Source organism: Salvelinus sp. IW2-2015, linkage group LG31 (genome assembly GCF_002910315.2).
Source record: "Salvelinus sp. IW2-2015 linkage group LG31, ASM291031v2, whole genome shotgun sequence".
NCBI lineage: Eukaryota > Metazoa > Chordata > Actinopteri > Salmoniformes > Salmonidae > Salvelinus > Salvelinus sp. IW2-2015.
The window spans coordinates 18,513,793-18,535,737 of NC_036870.1; the positions used below are offsets into that span (position 1 = coordinate 18,513,793).

Genomic DNA, 21,945 nt, shown 5'->3' on the forward strand with positions numbered 1-21,945 from the left:
GCTAGACTTCCTGCTTGTGCAATAAAACCCCTGTAACTTATCCAGAACGCTGCAGCCCACCTGGTTTTCAACCTTCCCACGTTATCCCATCTCACTCCACTTCTCGCACACTCCACTGACTTCCAGACGAAGCTCGCATCCACTACAAGACCATGGTGCTTGCCTACGGAGCAGCAAGAGGAACTGCCCCTCCTACCTTCAGGCTATGTTCAAACCCTACACCCCAACCCGAGCACTCCATTCTGCCACCTCTGGTCTCTTTGCCATCCCATAGAGTGAAGGGCCCAGTCCAAGCTCTCTATCCTGGCACCTCAATGTTGGAACTAGCTTTGCTCTGAAGCTAGTACAGCAGAGTCCCTGCCCATCGTGCAAATGCACCAGAAACCCTACCTCTTCAAAGAGTATCTTAAATAAACGGGCCCCGGGCCCCGGTGGCTCGGGCCCCGGTGGCTCGGGCCCCGGTGGCAATAAATTTATAAAATCAAACACTTACCTTGACTTGGAAGAGTTCCAGTGTTGGACAGCCATAGTGAGCTAGGTAACATAGCATCCCTCTATGTTTAAGCCGGGTGTTTGAATAGGCTAAACTATCTAGCAGGATTCGCTAGCTAAGTGAAAGTGAAAGTGAAAAAATAAATACTACGAAATATAGCTAGCTCTCTCTCTCTCGCTTCTCCTTCATTTTTAAAGAAAGGAATTTGTTCAAAACAATTGTCTTTCTCTCTGAGTCAAATAATCACCACATTTTATTCACTGTAGTGCTAGCTATCTGTAGCTTATGCTTTCAGTACTAGATTCCTTCTCCGTTACTTTGATTGGGTGGACAACATTTCAGTTCATACTGCAAGAGCTCTTATAGGTTAGACGACATCCTCCGGGTTGTCATAATTACTGTGTAAGTCTATGGAAGGGTGAGAACCATGAGCCTCCTAGGTTTTTTATTGAAGTCAGTGTACCCAGAGGAGGACGGAAACCAGCTGTCCTCCGGCTACACCATGGTGCTACCCTACAGAGTGCTGTTGGGGCTGTTGGGGCTATGACCTTCATTGCAAAACAGTGTGCTTAATTCAGTTATTTGGTGACGTGAATAGATTTAGTATATATTTTTTTATGTTTCACCATTTTTATTTTCATGAAATTCACTGAGGAGGATTGTTTATCCCTTCATCCTCTGGGGACATCCACATATAATTGAATTCCACAGTTTGCACTGAAACTGTCTGCTTTAGGAAGAAGCCCACTGTGGGCAGCCCACTCAGTACCATTGATTTAAATGTAAATGTCACTGACATGTCTACCTCAGATCAGCCTCTCGGGATAGCACAAAAAAAAAAAAGCAACCCAGAAGAGGACAAAAACAGCCTATAGTAACATATGTAGCATAATAAACAAGGTTCATGAAATTGACAACTTATTAACATCAGAAAATATTAATATTCTGTGCATCTCTTAAACACACATAGATAATTCCTATGATGATGCAGTAGTACCTAGCGTATACAATGTTATAGAATACAGTATATAGTAAAGATAGAAATGCAAATGGAGGAGGTGTTGCTATGTAGGTCCAGAGTCATATTCCTGTTAGGCTGAGAGAGGATCTCATGTCAGACGATGTAGAAGTAATATAGGCTACAGGTTCATCTGCCTCACCTAAAGCCTATTCTCATAGGAAGTTCATATAGACCAACAAGTGCTAAAACTCAGTATTTGGACTATGAATGCTGGATAATGTATGTGATATCAACAGAGAAGTATATTTTCTGGGTGACCTAAATATTGACTGGTTGTAATCAAGCTGACCACTCAAAAATACGCTCCAAGCTGTAACCGATGCCTGCAATCTGGTTCAGGTTATCAGTCAACCTACCAGGGTATTTACAAACAGAACAGGAACTAAATCATCCACGTGTATTGATCACATCTTTACTAATTCTGCAGAAATCTGCTCTAAAGTAGTATCCACACCCATCGGATGTAGTGATCATAATAGACAAAAAAATTAAAACAAAGTTACAAAGACTGGACCTAAAATTGTGTATAAGCAATCATACAAGAGTTTTTGCAGTGATTCCTATTTCGAAGATATGAAAAATATTTGTTGGTCTGATGTATGTTGAGGAACAATCTCACGCCGCACTTGAAGCACTTATGAAACTGCTTCTTCCGGTTACTGATGCCCATCAAGAAACTGACTGTTAAAACTGCTAAATCCCCATGGATAGATGATGAATTTAAAAACGGTATGGCTGAGAGGGATGAGGCAAAGGGAAGAGCAAATAAGTCTGAACATAGACTGGCAAACATACAGTAAATTGAGAAATCACATAACTAACAAAAAGAAGAAGAAACTATACTATGGAATGAAGATAAATTATACAAAGAATTAAAGTAAAAAGCTTTGGAGTACTTTATATGACATTCTAGGCCAAAAAGCTCCATCCTTCATTGAAGCAGATGGCTGTTTCATCACAAAACCCGTTGATATTGCCAACCACTTTTTTTGTTGACAAGATTAGCAAACTTAGGCATGACATGCAAACAACAAATGCTGAGCCTTCATATTCATGCATAATGGACCAAATAATGAAAGACAAACACTGAAGTGTAGAGTTCTGCAAAGTGTGTGTGGAAGAGGTGAAATATGAATAATTAAGAACAAACCACCTGGTACCGACAACCTGGATTGTAAATTGCTAAAGTTGGTAGCGGAATACATTGCCACTCCTGTTTGCCACATCTTCAATTTAAGGCTAGAAGACTGTGTTCCCTCAGACATGGAGGGAGGGAAAGGTCATTCCACTAGCCAGGAACAGCAGAGCACCCTTAATGGTTCAAACAGCCGACCAATCAGCCTGTTACAAGTGCTTAGCAAACTTTAGGAAAAAATGGTGCTTGATCAAATATAAAGTTATTTTACAGAAAACTAACAACAGACTTTCAGCATGCTTATAGAGAAGGACACTTTTGATGTCATTGATCATAACCTATTGCTGAAAAAATGTAGGTGTTATGAATTTGCATCCTCTGTCTTATTATGGATTGAGAGTTACCTGTCATATAGAACAGATGGTTTTCGTTTATGGAAGTCTCTCTAATACAAATTCCGTTGAGTTGAGTGTGGTGTACCACAGGGCAGCCAGCTAGGGCCATTATATTTTTCTGTTTTTACTCATGACCTTCCATTGATCTTGAATAAAGCCTGTGTGTCTATGTACACTGACAACTCAACAGTACACGTCGGCTGCAACAATAAAATAACTAACTGACACCCTTAACATAGAGCTCCAGTTAGTTTTAGAGTGGGTAACTAGCAATAGGCTGGTGCTAAATATTTCAAAAACTAAAAGCATCGTTTTTGGGACAAATCACTCACTCAACACTAAATGTCATTTAGATCTATTAGTGAATAATGTGGCGATTGAGCAAGCTGAGGAGACTAAACTGATGGGTGTAACCAACGCTGTCATGGTCAAAACATATAGACTCAATGGTTGCTAAAATGGGATGAGGTCTGTCCATGATAGGGCGTTGCTCTGCCTTCTTGACATCTCAGTTGACAAGACAGGACCTACAGGCCCTAGTTTTGTTGCACCTGGACTACTGCCCAGCTGTGTGGTCAGGTGCGGCAAAGAGGAACATACGTAAATTGCAGTTGGTCCAGAACAAAGCCACACATACTGTATTGCACTTAGATATACACGGAGGGAGATGTCAGTAACATACATGTCAGTCTCTCCTGGCTCAACACTGAGGAGTGATTGACTGCATCACTCCTGGTCTTTGTGCGAGGTGTTGATGTGTTGAAGGTACCCAACTGACAGTTCAAGCAGTTGGCACACAGTTCGGACACTCATTGGTACCACAAAATATTATTATGTATTATGTATTTTACCTATGTGTGTATGTACTGATATGTAAGCAATGTGTGACAATTTACATTTACTGTATGTATTTCTGTCCTTGAGCTGTTCTTGTTTATTAATGTTCTGTGTCATGTCACGTGTCATGTTCTGTGTGGACCCCAGGAAGAGTAGTTGCTGCTTTCGCAGCGGCTAATGGGGATCCTAGTAAAATACCAAATACAAAGTTAGTTAGTTTACTGTACTTGTCCGGCCTACTCCAGTCCACACAGAGACAAAGAGACTACGCTAGTTTAGTTTACTGTACTTGTACGGCCTACTCCAGTCCACTCAGAGACAAAGAGGACTACGCTAGTTAGTTTACTGTACTTGTACGGCCTACTCCAGTCCACTCAGAGACAAAGAGGACTACGTTAGTTAGTTTACTGTACTTGTACGGCCTACTCCAGTCCACTCAGAGACAAAGAGGACTACGCTAGTTAGTTTACTGTACTTGTACAGCCTACTCCAGTCCACTCAGAGACAAAGAGGCTACGCTAGTTTAGTTTACTGTACTTGTACGGCCTACTCCAGTCCACTCAGAGACAAAGAGGACTACGCTAGTTAGTTTACTGTACTTGTACGGCCTACTCCAGTCCACTCAGAGACAAAGAGGACTACGTTAGTTAGTTTACTGTACTTGTACGGCCTACTCCAGTCCACTCAGAGACAAGAGGACTACGTTAGTTAGTTTTACTGTACTTGTACGGCCTACTCCAGTCCACTCAGAGACAAGAGGACTACGTTAGTTAGTTTCTGTACTTGTACAGCCTACTCCAGTCCACTCAGAGACAAAGAGGACTACGTTAGTTAGTTTACTTGTACTTGTACGGCCTACTCCAGTCCACTCAGAGACAAAGAGGACTACGCTAGTTAGTTTACTGTACTTGTCTGGCCTACTCCAGTCCACACAGAGACAAAGAGACTACGCTAGTTAGTTTACTGTACTTGTACGGCTACTCCAGTCCACTCAGAGACAAAGAGGACTACGTAGTTAGTTTACTGTACTTGTACAGCCTACTCCAGTCCACTCAGAGACCAAGAGGACTACGTTAGTTAGTTTACTGTACTTGTACAGCCTACTCCAGTCCACTCAGAGACAAAGAGGACTACGTTAGTAGTTTACTGTACTTGTACACCTACTCCAGTCCACTCAGAGACAAAGAGACTACGTTAGTTAGTTTACTGTACTTGTACGCCTACTCCAGTCCACTCAGAGACAAAGAGGACTACGTTAGTTAGTTTACTGTACTTGTACGGCCTCTCCATTACTCAGAGACAAAGAGGACTACGTTAGTTAGTTTACTGTACTTGTACGGCCTACTCCAGTCCACTCACCCACTAGCATCCTCTTGCGGGTCTTGACGCCCACACAGTCCTGTGTACAGGAAGAGAACTTGGACCAGGCGGTTAGCTGGCAGTCATCCTGGCATGGGAGCTGGCAGAGCTGGGTTAGAGAGGGCATGGAGCTGGCAAACTTCAGACATGCTCCCATGTCCGCTTGACCCCCATCCTGCTTCCAGCATGAGACAGCTATAGAAAGAAAGAAAGAAAGAAACAAAGAAAGAAAAAGAAAGAAAGAAAAAGGAAGGAAGTGGTGGTTGCTATGGTGTGAGGCAATAAGCTTTGGTACACACGTTGGACACTTTTCATTAGGGGAGACTCACAATCTCATTTGGTTAATGCCCTTTGGCTGCATTTGGAGCTAAACACGAGAGTCCCATCACAGGCGATCAAGACCTGACTGTGTTAAAAGTGATGATTAACCTACAGTACTGTCACTCTGGGATCTGGAATGACTCATTGCTAGTTGGTATGACTCACTACATTGCATTCCAAATTGCACCCTATTACCTGTCGTGATCTAGTCAAAATTAGTGCACTACATAGGGAATAGACTTAGATTTCATACGCACTCTCTGTCTCCTGTTCGCTCAGTTAATAACACACACAGAGGCAAGAACAGCATTAAGTGATGAAACTGAACGTAGTCTAATGTCTATTGACTTTCCCACCCAAACAGACCCGACTAGATATCATTGAATGAGGAGGAGCCAGAGCTCTGTATTGAATTGTCTCTCCCCCCGTGTCAATGTCTACACAGATACCATTACAGGTAATGTGGCCTAATGTGGAGTGTGAAGAAGGAGGTTGAAAAGGTGCTCGTCATCTGATCAGATAATGGTCTTCTACTCCAAGAGGCTACTAGAGGTCTGGTGCAAGGAGTGGAAGAAGAACTCTATGCTCTCAATTCACTGACTGACACCATTTTGTAAATCGAAGACAGATAGATGCATTGTTGCCACTCTCTGTCATGCTTCGTCAAGTTCAACACAAAGCAATCCACCAGAATTAACATTTTGTGTTTAAACATTACTGTAACTAATTCATGCCTGGTACAGCTATAGGGAAGAGTTTTGGGGGAACGATTTGGTTATTTAACCACCAGTCCCAGTGTAACATTTAGAATGAGATGAAAGATACATGAAGCCCAAGGTGTTACTTTGATGCCTAATTCCCTTTCTCACATCAACAATACTACACACTTCCACAGTCACATGCATAGTACCAAGCAAGTTAAATCAAGCGCAGATCAAATATTTAAATGTACTTCACATACTATATGAATGTGACTGGTCTCTCATGACTGTCAAGTTCAAAAGCATGAAAAGGAAAAACCCAAGTAGGCCGAGATGCATGGTCAAAAATCAATGGTCAATCCATGGTCAAAATAATATTTTTTAAGTCTCTCATGACAAAGGTATTTTCTTATATACCCGTCAGTTCAGATATGAACTCTTTGCTTCCAGAATCAACTTGAGTAGCTAGTGCATGCAGGATTTTATTGCTCACCTCTAGCCTGCAATCCAGGCCCACAGGTCTCCACAGCTCCAGGACTGTCCTGACGAACGGACCAGGGAACCAACTGGCATCGCCTCCACTTGTGTGTCTTCCACCTGCAGTAGAAGAAACAGGACACAGCTGAGTCATCTTGAGAGTCATAGTCAAAGTCTTGATTTATTTAACTTGATACCTCTTTAGTCAAAAGAGTAGAGTGGTCTTGGTGGATGATGGAGCCTTACCTGTATCCCAAACAGACAGACGGCGCCTCACAGTCTCTCTCCTGAGTCAACACCTCCGGGCAGTCCTGTCCCCCGTTGGCCGGCAGCTGGATGATGATGCGTTTCCTGTTCTGTTTCCTTTTCGTGTTGCCACCTTATAATAACCCATAGAAAAACACTTTATTCACACACTGGCCCAATCACTAGACAGAGACAATAACAGCAGCACTCAAGCTACTTCCATCGAGTCTTGAAGTGGAAAATTATCATGATGAATGCCTGTTACCTACTTGAGTAATTGCAAATCACAGGTCCTTGAAATGTCCTTGTAAAACAAGTGTTTTGTTTGCTGTTGACTTTTAGCAGATGTGTGTCATTAACCTTGACCATGAAGAACACTAAAACGTAATGAAGGAACACAGCTGGTTCCCAGCTCTCTAGTCTGGTGTTCTCCAGCAGATATGTACTTTCCTGACCAGTTCGGAGAGAAGGTAATGAAATAATCAAGTATGGCATATTGATTGATGTGGGCTTCACTTTTCTGCTGGTGTCCACCCAGCTCAGTGATTGGGTGGTGGAGGTTATATTGCCCTTACAAGAAGTCCATCAGAATCCTATTACAGTGGCCATATCCATGTTGCAATGTCTGATCAATAGAGGTAGCTAGCTACAGGAGATACATACTATATTCATATTGTAGGATCTTCTGTTATATTGACAGCTCCGATGGTTCTCGTAGGAGACGGACAAATCCATGACCATATACTCCTAGTAAAGCCAGATGATCTGGGTGCCAAATTTGAAATAATACAAGCAAGATTACTAGCAGAGGCAAATTAAAGGATAAAAAACTAGGAAAACAAGCCCAATGACTGTTCTTATAGACTCTATAAAGTATTGCTTAGCAGATGTTTCTGGTCATATCAAGTATTTCATGAATACAACACTCACTCCCGGGAAATGGGAAACATCACTCTCACTCTCACTCACAGAAACATGTATGCTAACAAGCGTTTTCTAGCTCACAAAGAGGTTGTTGCAGTGCGGGCAAATTGCTTTAAATTGGCCCGGCATTTTCTGTTTATTAGCGGCATTTGTTCTAGTTCTTTATATAGAAAAACGTTGCCAGGCAACAATGCGTGTTCGTTGGTTGCTGTTCTAGGATGTCACAGCTCCTAAGTGAATCACAGTTTGACTTGATGATTCTCTCAGCTCGAAATGAAATATTTGAAGAGAAGAAGAGAAATAATTTTATAATTGTGCAAGTGTTTTGTTTATCAGATTTGTCCATTTGTCAGGGCTGTCGAAACCAGGAAGCAAACACTTAACAACAGACCCACTATTATTTAGAATTCTCTGTTCTAATGAACTTCTTCACATGCTTTGAAGCACATGCTCATTTCAAAACCATATGGCTTAGGCTCCATCTCTTGAGCATTTTTTTCATGGACAAACTGCTCTGTATCTGTTGTACTGTAATGCATACTTGACAATAATAGGATGTACCTGCTTGGCATATTGAATGCCACTCTCTCTTGACATAGTGGCATTTTTCCCAATAATGTGTACTTGAGTGTGTTGAGGGGCCTTTACATTGTTCTGTATCTGTGTATTCTTGAGAATGTTGAGAAGGCTAGTGGGTACCTGCTTTACATGTGGCAGGGCAGGCGCTCCAGTCGCTGTAGGGGGTGACGCTGCAGTCTCTTTTACATGGCAGGAGGCAGGGCCTGACCGTCTCAGGACGAATACTCTCCGGACACCTGAAATCACATCATCTAGACGTGTCAAACTCATTCCACGGAGGGCAGTGTCTGCGGGGTTTTGCTCCCCCCTTGCACTTGATTGATGAGTTGATGAATGTGTAGAGATGTGTGCGAACATCGTTTATGTTTATGAATGCATATTTGTCTTGTCAAAATAATCCAACTGTTTACAGTATATCAATACTGAGTCATTGTTGTAATGAATGTCAGGGATTCTCCAAGTATACTATGAATCACTGGTTTTAGGGCTTCAGATTAAGCCCCTTCACTGCTTTGAATATCATATCACCTCTGTAACAGTGCTACATTGTTAGCTCATTCATGTCCTGTAATGGTAATGAACTCATAAGCATATCATACCTGTTTCATTCGTGACATTATACGATTTAATTATTTGATATTATGATATATTAATATATCGTCCCAAACCTAGTGGGATCAAGTGTGTTAAGTGATAGTAGTTCAGTAGCTGTAACAATTTGACACCACAAATAAACCCTAATAATGTTCATGTGTGTGAGTCCCAGAGCAGCATGGTGTGATAGTGTGAAATGGTAGCTGGGTAAAATTAAACCCTGGACGGGAGAATCATAAACAGCAGGAATAAAACTGCCCAGGGTTCATTACCATACCCAGCGTGGGACCTAGCTCATCCCCAGTCTGCCTAGTAGCTCCAGCTCATCCTGCCAGGATAATGCTACTATTAAAGCTGAATAAATAAATAGCTAATTCATTATTATGATTCACGTCCCCTGGCAGATACCCTTAGGGTGGTAGGGAGGGAGAACCCAGATACTTTAGAACAACTGTCTGGAACCCAGGCAGAAACCCATCAGGGAACCCGTCAGCTCACAGCTATGCAGCCAGACAGACAGTGGTAACAATAGGATATTGTTCCTTCCATAGATAGATACTGGGACAAAGGCTCTGTGCTTTTGTGCTTTGCATTATGCTTAGCAAAGGCTTATGGAACCCTGAATACATATTACACCACATCAGCATAAGCATAACTGTTCTACTGACATTTCATTTAATTAATTTCCTCTCTCACTTTCCACAAATATTATAGTCATATACACTTATATTGGTATTCAGTCCTCTCGTTGAAGGAAGAACTCATACTCTTACGACCTTGGGTCTTTGAAAAGCTATAAATGCCATGTATTATTATTACTTTGAAGGAGGAAGTCTTACTTTGAAGGTGGAACTCTTACTTTGAAAAAGGAACTCTTATTTTGAAGGAGGGACTCTTACTTTTTGGGAGGCACCTGTCCTACATTGACCCGGACACAGATGACCTTCCGTGTCTGCATCCCCACAGAGCAGGAGGAGTCCCCTCCCCTGACCCCGAACCCGGCCCTGGCCCCGGCCGCTGTGGAGTTGGCAGGGGGGACCGACGTGTCCTCGATACACTGTCCCCAGGGCCCTGTCTGCCAGTGGTACACAGTACAAGGGTGGTCATTGCAGCTCCGCACCTCCTGGAGAGCAACGCTGTTGGGGCACTGGACCCCGCCTGTCAAACACACAACAACCAAATGGTCAATCAATGAACTATACTGTATTTATAAAACAGTTTTTTCAAAAAGACCCCAAAGAGAAAGCAGAAGCACAAACATCACATTCAAATACAGGAGATACTACTCAGTTACATGATTGTGGTTTGCCTTGATTGGCTGCTCAGCCAATAGTTTTGTCCGTTGAGCTGGCTATTGAGCTGGAGCTGACAACTCTGTCATCTTATCATAACTAGAAAGATAGTAAGTTAAGCTGTATATCTCATAAACCAAACCTTCTCCACTTCCATTCAAATGATCCAGCTGTGTCTTTGTGCTCTTAAGGTTAACTTGTCTTTTTGGTTCCACTCATTGTGTTAAAAACAACAGTACAGCCGTTTCAGAGCTAAATAAACCAGTATAGTCCCTTGGGGAGAAGCAGTCATGGAGATGGAGACAACGGAGATGAGTTGATCCTGGGTCTGACAGTATCTTAGACACCAGGTGGACAGCATGTCACCCCTTCCCACCCCTCACCACAGATGGTTGTGATGTGTGTGTGTTATATTTGTGTGTGTATGACCCTTAACCATCTCTCACCATGATTGGATGTCATTAGAGGCTCTGTCACGCTGGGATACCAGACCCCGAGCGGAAGGTCAGCCATTACAAACCGCAACGGGCATTGACCAATCAATGAGAACCACGAATAAATTAAGGAGAAGAATGGAGATTGTCCAATCAAGGATGGCGGACCACCACGATCCACCAATCAATGCTGGAGAAGGACCAAGATCAGCCAATCAATAGTGGAGCAGGGGAAAACAGATGGAGCGTACTTTAGGATGTGCTTCTGTCTTCAAAAGCCACACAGAGAGAAGATATAGATTTGAATTCCGTGTAGCCCCTTGGGAGCCTGTCCTTCAACAAGTCATTTATAAAAGATGCTATTTCCTTTTTCTTTTGCAAGTCTTGTAAAAGGTCTTTGACCATAAAAATTATACAGAGGTAATATTGTGTGAGAGTTATCTTTTCTTACATCCTTTACAATTGTGATGACCCTCCCACTCTGTCTGCCGTATTAATTATCTTTGCCCTTGTTTTCCTTATTAGGATGTCGGTGGGCGGAGCTGGGAGGGTCGTCAGCAACATGGGTCACACCTGGGTCCAGGTGTGTCCCGGGATAAATACACCTCTTCCCCATTCGTAGAGGAGACTGCCTCCATGCAGACACACTGATAGATTTTGGTTGTGCCATTTTTGTGGCCGTTTTGTTTGTTTGCTTTGGCACCTTTCAACACCCCTCATTATCACATCTATACACGCAACCACTCACTTACACTACTGATTACTGACTACACACCATTGTTAATTGTATTTAGGTTATTTCAGTTAATAAATATATCTTTGTTATTCCTTATCTCCACGTTGTCTCCCTTTTTGTTACGGACTTTTAGCCGGTTCGCGACACAACGAAGAACCTTCTTTCCCTCCATGTTATGTTACAGAGCTCTGTAAGACACAGTTCCTGAAACCTTCACGTCATGTAAAACCAGGCGAACTCTCCCTACCACTGTTATTTACTGAACTGTACCTTGTGGGTTTGGCTACCACAGTTAATCCTTCGTCTCGTTACGAGAGTTTCCTAACATAGCCTTTTGTAATTGTTACGTAGGCCTACTCTATGGGCTCAACCCTGTTGGAATTACCCAGTCATTTCTATTCTGCTATGTTCTCCAATTGACTGTAAACTGCTCTCTCTACTCCCTGAGAGCCTAACTTGAGATCTCCACACCACTTGTATTTTGGCTCAAATTGACACCGCTCCATAATTTACGCAGATCTCAAGTTATGACTCGGGCCTGAATTGGGAGGTCCTCAATCTGCATGTGTGATAGCAGATTGCTAGTAGAGCTGAGTCTGTAGGACTTCATGCTACACTCAGCCCACACCTGGCATCTGACACACACACACACGCATCTGACACACACACACACACACACACACACACACACACACACACACACAACACCACACACACACCACACACACACCCACACACACACACACACACACACACACACACACACACCTCTTGCCATTTATCCTGGACAGTGTGTCTGTCTGCTGAGGCGTAGGAAGGCTAATAAATGATGCGAGGCATTCAGTTGATTCTGTTTCTGCCGTGATGACAGTGTGGCTGTCCTCCCCATGCCAGAGCATACCAGTATCCATTTAGAGAAAACGATAATGTATAAAGTCTCTCTCCTGCGTGGGTGTTCTGAATATGCCACAGACAGACACTGTCTTGCTATGGTCCAATGGAGGATATCTACAAGAGCTGTAGCAGTGTTATACAATGGGCTACAACATGCTGATCTACTGCAAGGCGATGGCACAGCTCAGTGTAGGTTGTATAGCGATGGGTTTTCAGGGCATGACTGGCAGCTTGGACTGCAAGACTCTAACCCAAAGGCACTAGTTCCAACCAGACTTACACTTCTCCTCTCCTTAGGGTTTCAGTCTCCTCTCTTTAGGGTTTCAATCGTCTCTCCCTAGGGTTTCAGTCGACTCTCTTTAGGGTTTCAGTTGACTCTCCTTAGGGTTTAAATCGCCTCTCCTTGGGGTTTCAGTTGCCGCTCCTTGGGGTTTCAGTTGCTTCTCTTTGGGAGTTCAGTCGCTTCTCCTCAGGGTTTCAGTCTCCTCTCCTTAGGGTTTCAGTCACTTCTCCTTAGGGTTTCAGTCGCCTCTCCTTTGGGTGTCAGTCACCTCTCCTTTGGGTTTCAGTCACCTCTCCTTCGGGTTTCAGTCACCACTCCTTGGGGTTTCAGTCTCTTTTCCTTAGGGTTTCAGGCTCCTCTCCGTAGGGTTTCAGTCTCCTTTCCTTGGGGTTTCAGTCGACTCTCCTTAGGGTTTCAGTCGCCTCTCCTTAGGGTTTCAGTCGCTTCTCCTTGGGGTTTCAGTTGTCCCTCCTTAGGGTTTCAGTTGCTTCTCTTTGGGATTTCAGTCGCTTCTCCTCAGGGTTTCAGTTTCCTCTCCTTAGGGTTTCAGTCACCTCTCCTTTGGGATTCAGTCACCTCTCCTTAGGGTTTCAGTCACCACTCCTTGGGGTTTCAGTCTCCTTTCCTTAGGGTTTCAGGCTCCTCACCTTAGGGTTTCAGTCTCCTTTCCTCAGGGTTTCAGTCGACTCTCCTTAGGTTTTCAGTCGCCTCTCCTTGGGGTTTCAGTCGTCCCTACTCAGGGTTTCAGTTGCTTCTCTTTGGGATTTCAGTCGCTTCTCCTCAGGGTTTCAGTNTTTCAGTCGCCTCTCCTTGGGGTTTCAGTCGTCCCTACTCAGGGTTTCAGTTGCTTCTCTTTGGGATTTCAGTCGCTTCTCCTCAGGGTTTCAGTCTCCTCTCCTTAGGGTTTCAGTCACTTCTCCTTAGGGTTTCAGTCACTTCTCCTTAGGGTTTCAGTCGACTCTCCTTAGGGTTTCAGTTGTCCCTCCTTAGGGTTTCAGTTGCCTCTCTTTGGAATTTCAGTCGCTTCTCCTCATGGTTTCAGTCTCCTCTCCTTAGGGTTTCAGTCTCCTCTCCTTAGCGTTTCCATCTCCTCTCCTTACGTTGTCAGGCAGCACTTTACACTAAGGAATGCTTATTACTAGCACTGTGCTGTTGAGAGTCTGTAAAAGTTTTTCATAGTACAAGCATAAAGTTATGCTGATCAGGCAGTGAGGGGAAATAGATTGGTACCCAGGTAGCCATACAGTATATCAACTACATACATCTACTTATAACATCTACAGAGCTGAATAACTACATCTATGGGAACACTGCATTCTAAGAGCATAAGAAATTATAGTACCGAATAGTGCAGGAACCTTGAGCACCCGCGTTAGACCTTAAAGGAAGGTAAATGTAAAGTTATGAATGTTCTATTACCAATCCCTACATTTGTGAAAGGTGCTATAAAGAATACTAAGCACAAGGGCTCTAAGCACAGATGCTTTAAACCTAAACATTGAAAATGTAGCTCCAGAGCGTAGTTCAGGCATCTATCCTAAAGTTTCCAAGCTTGTTATTCCTTGTGACTATGCCACATCACAGAACCTTACCCTGCATCACAGTAACCCAGGCTGAGGAGGAGGAACATACAGAATCATTTATTAGATATGGACAATTTGGCTCCTGTAACATAGAACAGAAATAGTGGGCATGGTGAATGGTTGCTTCAGCAGCCTCACATGAGATATCAGATACTCTACTGCATGCTGTGTAGACCTGGGATCAAATTGAGATTTTTTTTCTTCCTTCGTGTACTTTAGCTGCACATGATCGATCTCATCTGGTGCAACAGAACCAATAGAAAGTGCAAACCCTGTCCATATGGTATGCACTATTGACAGGCTCCATCAAACGCTCAACATACTTGAAAGAAAACAGGTACTATCTGAACCCCGGTCTGATGATGTGTGGCCTGGTCCCAAATCCGCTGGTGTGGTCGTGCCAACTCCCATAGATCAACTCCTATGTTTGGCATGACAACAACCATAGGAGTTGACTCTACTACACAAACAGATCTGGAACCAGGTCTGACGCTGTGGGTTGTGTGATCGTAGTCTCACCTTCCCCTGCGCTGTAGGCCAGTACTGAGCGGGCTCTCATCTGCCTTCCCTCTGTGTTCTTCCCGGAGCAGGTGTGTGAGCACAGGGACCAGAAGGCCCAGGGACTGAGGACACAGTCCTTGGGGCAAGGCACCTCACAGATGACAGGCATGGGCAGGATGGCATCACGGCACAGTTGGCGGTCCACATACTCACCTGGAGGCACAGGGTGACAGGAGACACAGTATATGAGTCTTGCAGTAGTACCATCTTTGTTACATACAGTACAATACACAGTCAGCATCATGTGCTGATATCACACACAAAATCGCATCGCAAAATCAGATCTGTCGCATCTGTTCACATAGACACCTAGAACCCAGGTATCGGTTATGAAAGGAGAGAGGGAGTTTAACAAACAGACGTATAATTAGGCAATAAGGTACGGGGGGTGTGGTGTATGGCCAATATACCACGGCTAAGGGCTGTTCTTATGCACAACGCAAAACGGAGTGCCTGGATACAGTCCTTAGCCGTGGTACATTGGCCATATACCACAAACTCACAAAGTGCCTTATTGCTATTATAAACTGGTTACCAACGTAATTAGAGCAGTCAAAAGTTATTTTTTGTCATACCCTGTGGTATACGGTCTGATATACCACGGCGTTCAGCCAATCAGCACTCAGAGCTCGAACCACCCGGTTAATAAGAGTACACAAAGCACACATGACATTTGTCAGCATGTTCACCAAGTCTGAAGGGAAAATAGGCACTGGTTATTACAATGCATGTTTGCACCAGTATAAAAGATTGGTGGCTTTTTCAGACAAACAAGCAGGCAGACTAGAGAACCATTAGACATGAGGGAACAAGTCTGGGGAATTACAACTTCTTTCAAAGCAAGAACCTATGAATAAAAGTGGATATTTATAACCATTGAAATTCTAATTCAGGCATTGAGGCATTAGTTTAATCTTTTACTCATGACTTTGACAGTGTACATGGAAGAAAAATGTGCTCAGATCCAAATGATTGCATCTCTAATGCATAAGCAAGCTGGAAAAAACCTTGTGTATCTCCAAACGTGTCAAGTCACATAGACATTAAGACAACAGATACTGAATCATTGTCATCTTCACGTAGGTGGATTATTCTGTCCTTAACAAATGTCCCCTACATGCTCGCACACACACGCACGCACGCACGCACGCACACACGCACGCAAACTCACATACCCACGTTACTGGACCATGATGTTCTGTCCAAATGTCTTGAAAAATTCACGAATGAACAAAACATGTGACATACAAGCAATTTTGATTAACTGGCTGTTAACACAAACATACTACTTCCTCTATTAATGTATACTTTAAGATTCCTCCAATCTACAGTGCAAATGTATCATGGTGTAGACTGCTCATACATATTGCATATGCTTAATAGATAACACCATTGGAACTGGCAGAACGATTAGTAGTATATTAACTTCTTCTTAATAGGGGGCGCTATTTTCACTTTGGGAAAAAATCGTGCCCAAATTAAACGGCCTCGTACTCTGTTCTAGATCATACAATATGCATATTATTATTACTATTGGATAGAAAACACTCAGAAGTTTTTAAAAAAACTGTGAAAATGGGGCTCTGTGTCAGGGCCTCCCTTTTGAATTTCCTTATATTTATGGATCTGTATGCACTTCATACGCCTTCCACTAGATGTCAACAGGCAGTAGAATGTTGAATGGGGTGTCTAGCTTGATGTGAGACCGAATGAGAGCTTTTGGAGTGACAGGTCCGCCCTTTTGGCAGTATTCAACTGCGCACCAGGGAACCGCACATTGTCTTCTGAAATGCGTTAGGTATACACGACAAAATGCTCCGGCTCGGACTTTATTGGATACATATGAGAAAAACATCATAAAGATGGATTTTCAACCGAGTTTGACCAGTTTATTCGACGTTTATTGTGAATTTTGGAATTTTTCGCTCCATGCGCCAAGAGTTCTTGGACATGTGCGCTCCACATGGCTAGCCAAAGTTGCTAATTCGACAGAAGAAATGGACATTCTAAAACAAAACAACGATTTATTCTTTGTCTTCGACGGAACTAGGACTCCTTGCACTACATTCTGATGGAAGATCATCAAAGGTAAGAGAATATTTATGATGTTATTTCGTATTTTTGTGGTTTATGTTGGCTCCAACAAGGCAGAGAATTGGACTTTCATGAAATTATATTATATGATATCCCTGTGGCGCTAGGCTAGCCTATGCTAGTCAGCTTTTTTGATGAGGAGGATCCCGAATCGGTAGATTAACAAGTATAGCAAGTCTATTTTTTGATTCAATTAGTAGCTGTTCTTATTGTCTTGAACTTAAAACCTCTACTTCATCACTCTCCCGGATCCGGGATCCTCCTCATCAAAAAAGCTGACTAGCATAGCCTAGCCTAACGGGACAGGGATATCATATAATATAATTTTCATGAAATCACAAGTCCAATACAGCAAATGAAAGATAAACATCTTGTGAATCCAGCCATCATTTCCGATTTTTAAAATGTTTTACAGCGAAAACACAATATGTATTTCTATTAGCTAACCACAATAGCCAAACACACAACCGCATATTTTCACCATGTTTCCAACGCATAGGTAGATTTCACAAAACCGACAAAATAGAGATAAAATTAATCACTAACCTTGAACAACTTCATCAGATGACAGTCTTATAACATGTTATACAATACATTTATGTTTTGTTCGAAAATGTGCATATTTGAGGTATAAATCATAGTTTTACATTGCAGCCACCATCAAAAATAGCACCGAAGCAGCCAGAATAATTACAGAGAGCAACGTGAAATAAATAAATACTCATCATAAAACATTTATGAAAAATACATGGTATACAGCAAATGAAAGATAAACATCTTGTGAATCCAGCCAATATTTCCGATTTTTTAAGTGTTTTACAGCGAAAACACAATATAGAATTATATTAGCTTACCACAATAGCCAAACACACAAAAGCATTTATTCACCGCAAAGGTAGCTTTCGCAAAAACCAGCAATAGATATAAAATTAATCACTAACCTTTGGACAACTTCATCAGATGACAGTCTTATAACATCATGTTATACAATACATTTATGTTTTGTTCGAAAATGTGCATATTTAGAGCTGCAAATCGTGGTTATACATTGTGAATACGTAGCAACATTTCCCCAGAATGTCCGGAGATATTTTGGACACTCACCTAATCTGACCAAAGAACTCATCATAAACTTTACATAAAAATACTTGTTGTATGGCAAATGAAAGATACACTGGTTCTTAATGCAACCGCTGTGTTAGATTTTTTTAAATAACTTACCACAACATACAGCTTGGGTTATTGTGAGACAGCGCTCACCAACACGGCGGAGAATAGGCATCAACATATTACACAGAAATATGAAATAACGTCATAAATGTTTTCTTACTTTTGCTGAGCTTCCATCAGAATGTTGTACAAGGAGTCCTATTTCCAGAATAAATCGTTGTTTGGTTTTAGAATGTCCATTTCTTCTGTCGAATTAGCAACCTTGGCTAGCATTGTGGCGCGAACATTCCCATCCTCTCTTGGCGCAAAGAACGGAAAATTCCAAAAGTCCCATTAAACGTTGAATAAACTGATAAAACTCGCTTGAAAAAACCTACTTTATGATGTTTTTCTCATATGTATCAAATAAAATCAGAGCCGGAGATATTCGCCGTGTATACCGAACGCTTTTCAGAAGACAATGTCGAGCTCCCCCGCGCGCCGTCGAAGACAAAGAAAATACCGGACCTGTCACTCCAAAAGCTCTTATTCGGCCTCAGATCAAGCTAGACACCCCATTCAACCTTCCACTGCCTGTTGACATCTAGTGGAAGGCGTATGAAGTGCATACATATTGATAAATAAAAGCCAATTGAATAGGCAAGCCCTGACACAGAGCCTCGTTTTCAGATTTTTCACTTCCTGTATGGAAGTTTGCTGCCAAATGAGTTCTGTTTTACTCACAGATATAATTCAAACAGTTTTAGAAACTTCAGAGTGTTTTCTATCCAATAATAATAATAATATGCATATTGTATGATCTAGAACAGAGTACGAGGCCGTTTAAATTGGGCACGATCTTTTCCAAAGTGAAAACAGCGCCCCCTATTGACAAGAAGTTAAGTGCCACCTTTCCCCTAGTATCTCTTCACTAGTAGCCTACCTAATAATTGCTGTTTGAACTGTCTTATTGGCCAGTACTTTGACTGTCGGTGGTTCAGGCATAAGTGACTTGTTTCAGGAAACTAGTCGTATGTCGCGGGTCACTACTTCACAGGAGAGCCATTTGAACGTAACTTGTATTTTTTATCAAAATGTGTTTTTTGGGGGGCAGAAATGCCTTCTGGAATATGTGAACTTTCATGTGCCTTAATAACAAACGTGTATGCCATCTGTAAATACTAATAAAATTGCTAAATGAATTTATGAGTCACAGAAAAAGCGAGCAACCTTCCTGCTAGCCATGATTGGCTGAGATAAGGAGTGGGCTGGACATGCCGAAAGATGAGTTCAGATTGGTCTGCCATATAGCACACTTCTGTCTATTTGAGCTGGTCAGTATGTGTAGGTAATCCTGTCTAACGCTGCTTTTTTAATATATATATCACGTTGTAGAACTGCACAAGTGTTGCTCTTCACTTTCTGGATGATCGAGTTTTGAAATCAGTGGAATTAGAGTATGATAGCTAAGGAGATGGAGAAAACACCTGTCTCCAGATTACATCTTCAATCTAAAGGCAACCAATGCATCCGTGACAGGGAGAAGCATCCATCCATGATGTATATGGGTAAGATAGTCTAGCTAGCTACATGTTCAGATATTACACATTTCTAATTTTTACAGAAAGTATTGGAAATGTGCCAGTACATTGTGCCCATTATACATTTCGTAGTAGTCAGCAGGATAAATGCACTCTATATGTGTGTCTAGGTCATTAGACACCATTAGACATGCACCTATCTTGAGAGTGGGCATGTCTGTTTATTTGTGTACCATTGCTATGGCATAATGTTTCTATGCCCTAATGTGAAACCAAACAAAAATGTGTGCAAGGCAAAAAGATAACAGTGGCTAAATGCCAGAGGGGATGAATCATTAACATAAAGAGGAGTTACTATGTGTGTGACGTAAGGATGAACCTTCATAAAAAGTGTGTGTCAAGGCTGGAAAGGGAGTTACTTCATAAACCAGCTCGGCTTATATTACTTTGTAGTAAAGTCTAATTGAACTCACAGGCTCCGGTATTTGAGAAATATTATTGACTAAATATTTCCACGACAAAAGTCATTTTTGTTTCAAGTTAAAATGTACTGTTAGCTAGCTAGCTAACCTTAGCTGGCTGGCTCAGTAGCTAACGTTACGTGTATGATCTTATTATTTGTATCTCAGAGCCATTTGCTTTGCTAGTTATAGCCTAATGTTAGCTAGCTAACATTGAACCTGGCTGTTTAGCTACCTGCATATTCATGCAGGGTAGTAACATTATGAGTTGGAATTATGGTTAATTGTTTAGCTAACTAGCTAGCTACATGTCTTAACAAAAGACTCCACTATGTGACAACTGTTGATAGACGTAGCTGGTAAATTCGCTCTGGCTATCTACTCTGATTTCAGAGCACGGTTAGGATAGTCTAGCTAGTTACATTTTCAGATATTGCATGTTTCAAATTTTGACAGAAAGTCATTTTCATTTCAAGTCAAAGTCTACTGTTAGCTAGCTAGCTAACGTTAGCTGGCTGGCTCGCTAGCTGACGTTACGTGTATGATCTTATTATTCGTATCTTAGAGCCATTTGCTTTGCTAGTTATAGCCTAATGTTAGCTAGCTAACATTGAACCTGGTTGGTTAGCTACTTACAGATTCATGCAGGGTAGTAGTGTCATGAGTTGGAATTATGATTAATTGTTTATGCTGCTAGCTAGCTACATGTCTTAAGAGATTAACAAAATACTCCACTATGCAAGTAACCATTTCAATAGAATGTCACTGCGACAACTGTTGATAGACGTAAGCTGGTAAATTCTCTATGGCTTTCTACTCAGATTTCAGAGCACTCTCGTCTGAGTGTGCCAGAATATTGAATATTGCCGGTGTCAGTAAACGTTTGCAAAAAGCATAAATTGTTGCAAGCAGCACAGTGGCAGTCACCAATGCTCTGGATAGCATAAAAACAGCCTAACCAGCTCTGCTAGGGCAAGTAAAATGGTCAGTGAGCTGTTCTCTCATTTGTCTCTGGAAATAGCTATTAAGCTAGCCAACGTTAGCCAGTTAGCTTGGGTGCTTGACTGCTGATGTTAGGACAGAACGCTCGGATCAACCCTTAAAGAGATGGGTGGGGCTAAAGCTTAAGAGGGTGTGAACGATGCTGAATGTGTGTCGACAAAGAAGAGCTCTCCAGTAGGTACCAAAACATTCAAAGGCCATTTTCTCAAAAGTGAGGATACAAGTTTATCAACTTTCAAAGCAGAATTACAGTTCAAGTCGGAAGTTTACATACACCTTAGCCAAATACATTTAAACTCAGTTTTTCACAATTCCTGACATTTAACCCTGGTAAAAATTCCCTGTCTTAGGTCAGTTAGGATCATCACTTTATTTTAAGAATGTGAAATGTCAGAATAATAGTAGAGAATGATTTATTTCAGCTTTTATTTCTTTCATCACATTCCCAGTGGGTCAGAAGTTTACATACACTCAATTCGTATTTGGTAGCATTTCCTTTAAATTGTTTAACTTGGGTCAAACATTTTGGGTAGCCTTCCACAAGCTTCCCACAATAAGTTGGGTGAATTTTGGCCCATTCCTCTTGACAGAGCTGGTGTAACTGAGTCAGGTTTATAGGCCTCCTTGCTCGCACACGCTTTTTCAGTTTTGCCCACAAATGTTCTATGGGATTGAGGTCAGGGCTTTGTGATGGCCACTCCAATACCTTGACTTTGTTGTCCTTGAGCCATTTTGCCACAACTTTGGAAGTATGTTTGTGTTCATTGTTCATTTGGAAGACCCATTTGCGACCAAGCTTTAACTTCCTGACTGATGTCTTGAGATGTTGCTTC

General features: G+C 42.1%; 1 protein-coding gene across 1 annotated transcript in view; it reads right to left on the reverse strand.

Annotated features, from left to right (window-relative positions):
- The window catches only part of LOC111955520 (thrombospondin type-1 domain-containing protein 7A-like), an 89,646-nt gene that overhangs the window by 35,959 nt on the left and 31,742 nt on the right, over positions 1 to 21,945 (reverse strand). Inside the window, 6 exon segments of the mRNA XM_070436378.1 lie at positions 5,241 to 5,435; positions 6,756 to 6,859; positions 6,986 to 7,118; positions 8,609 to 8,724; positions 9,982 to 10,240; positions 14,824 to 15,018. Coding sequence (XP_070292479.1) covers positions 5,241 to 5,435; positions 6,756 to 6,859; positions 6,986 to 7,118; positions 8,609 to 8,724; positions 9,982 to 10,240; positions 14,824 to 15,018 — 1,002 coding nt within the window.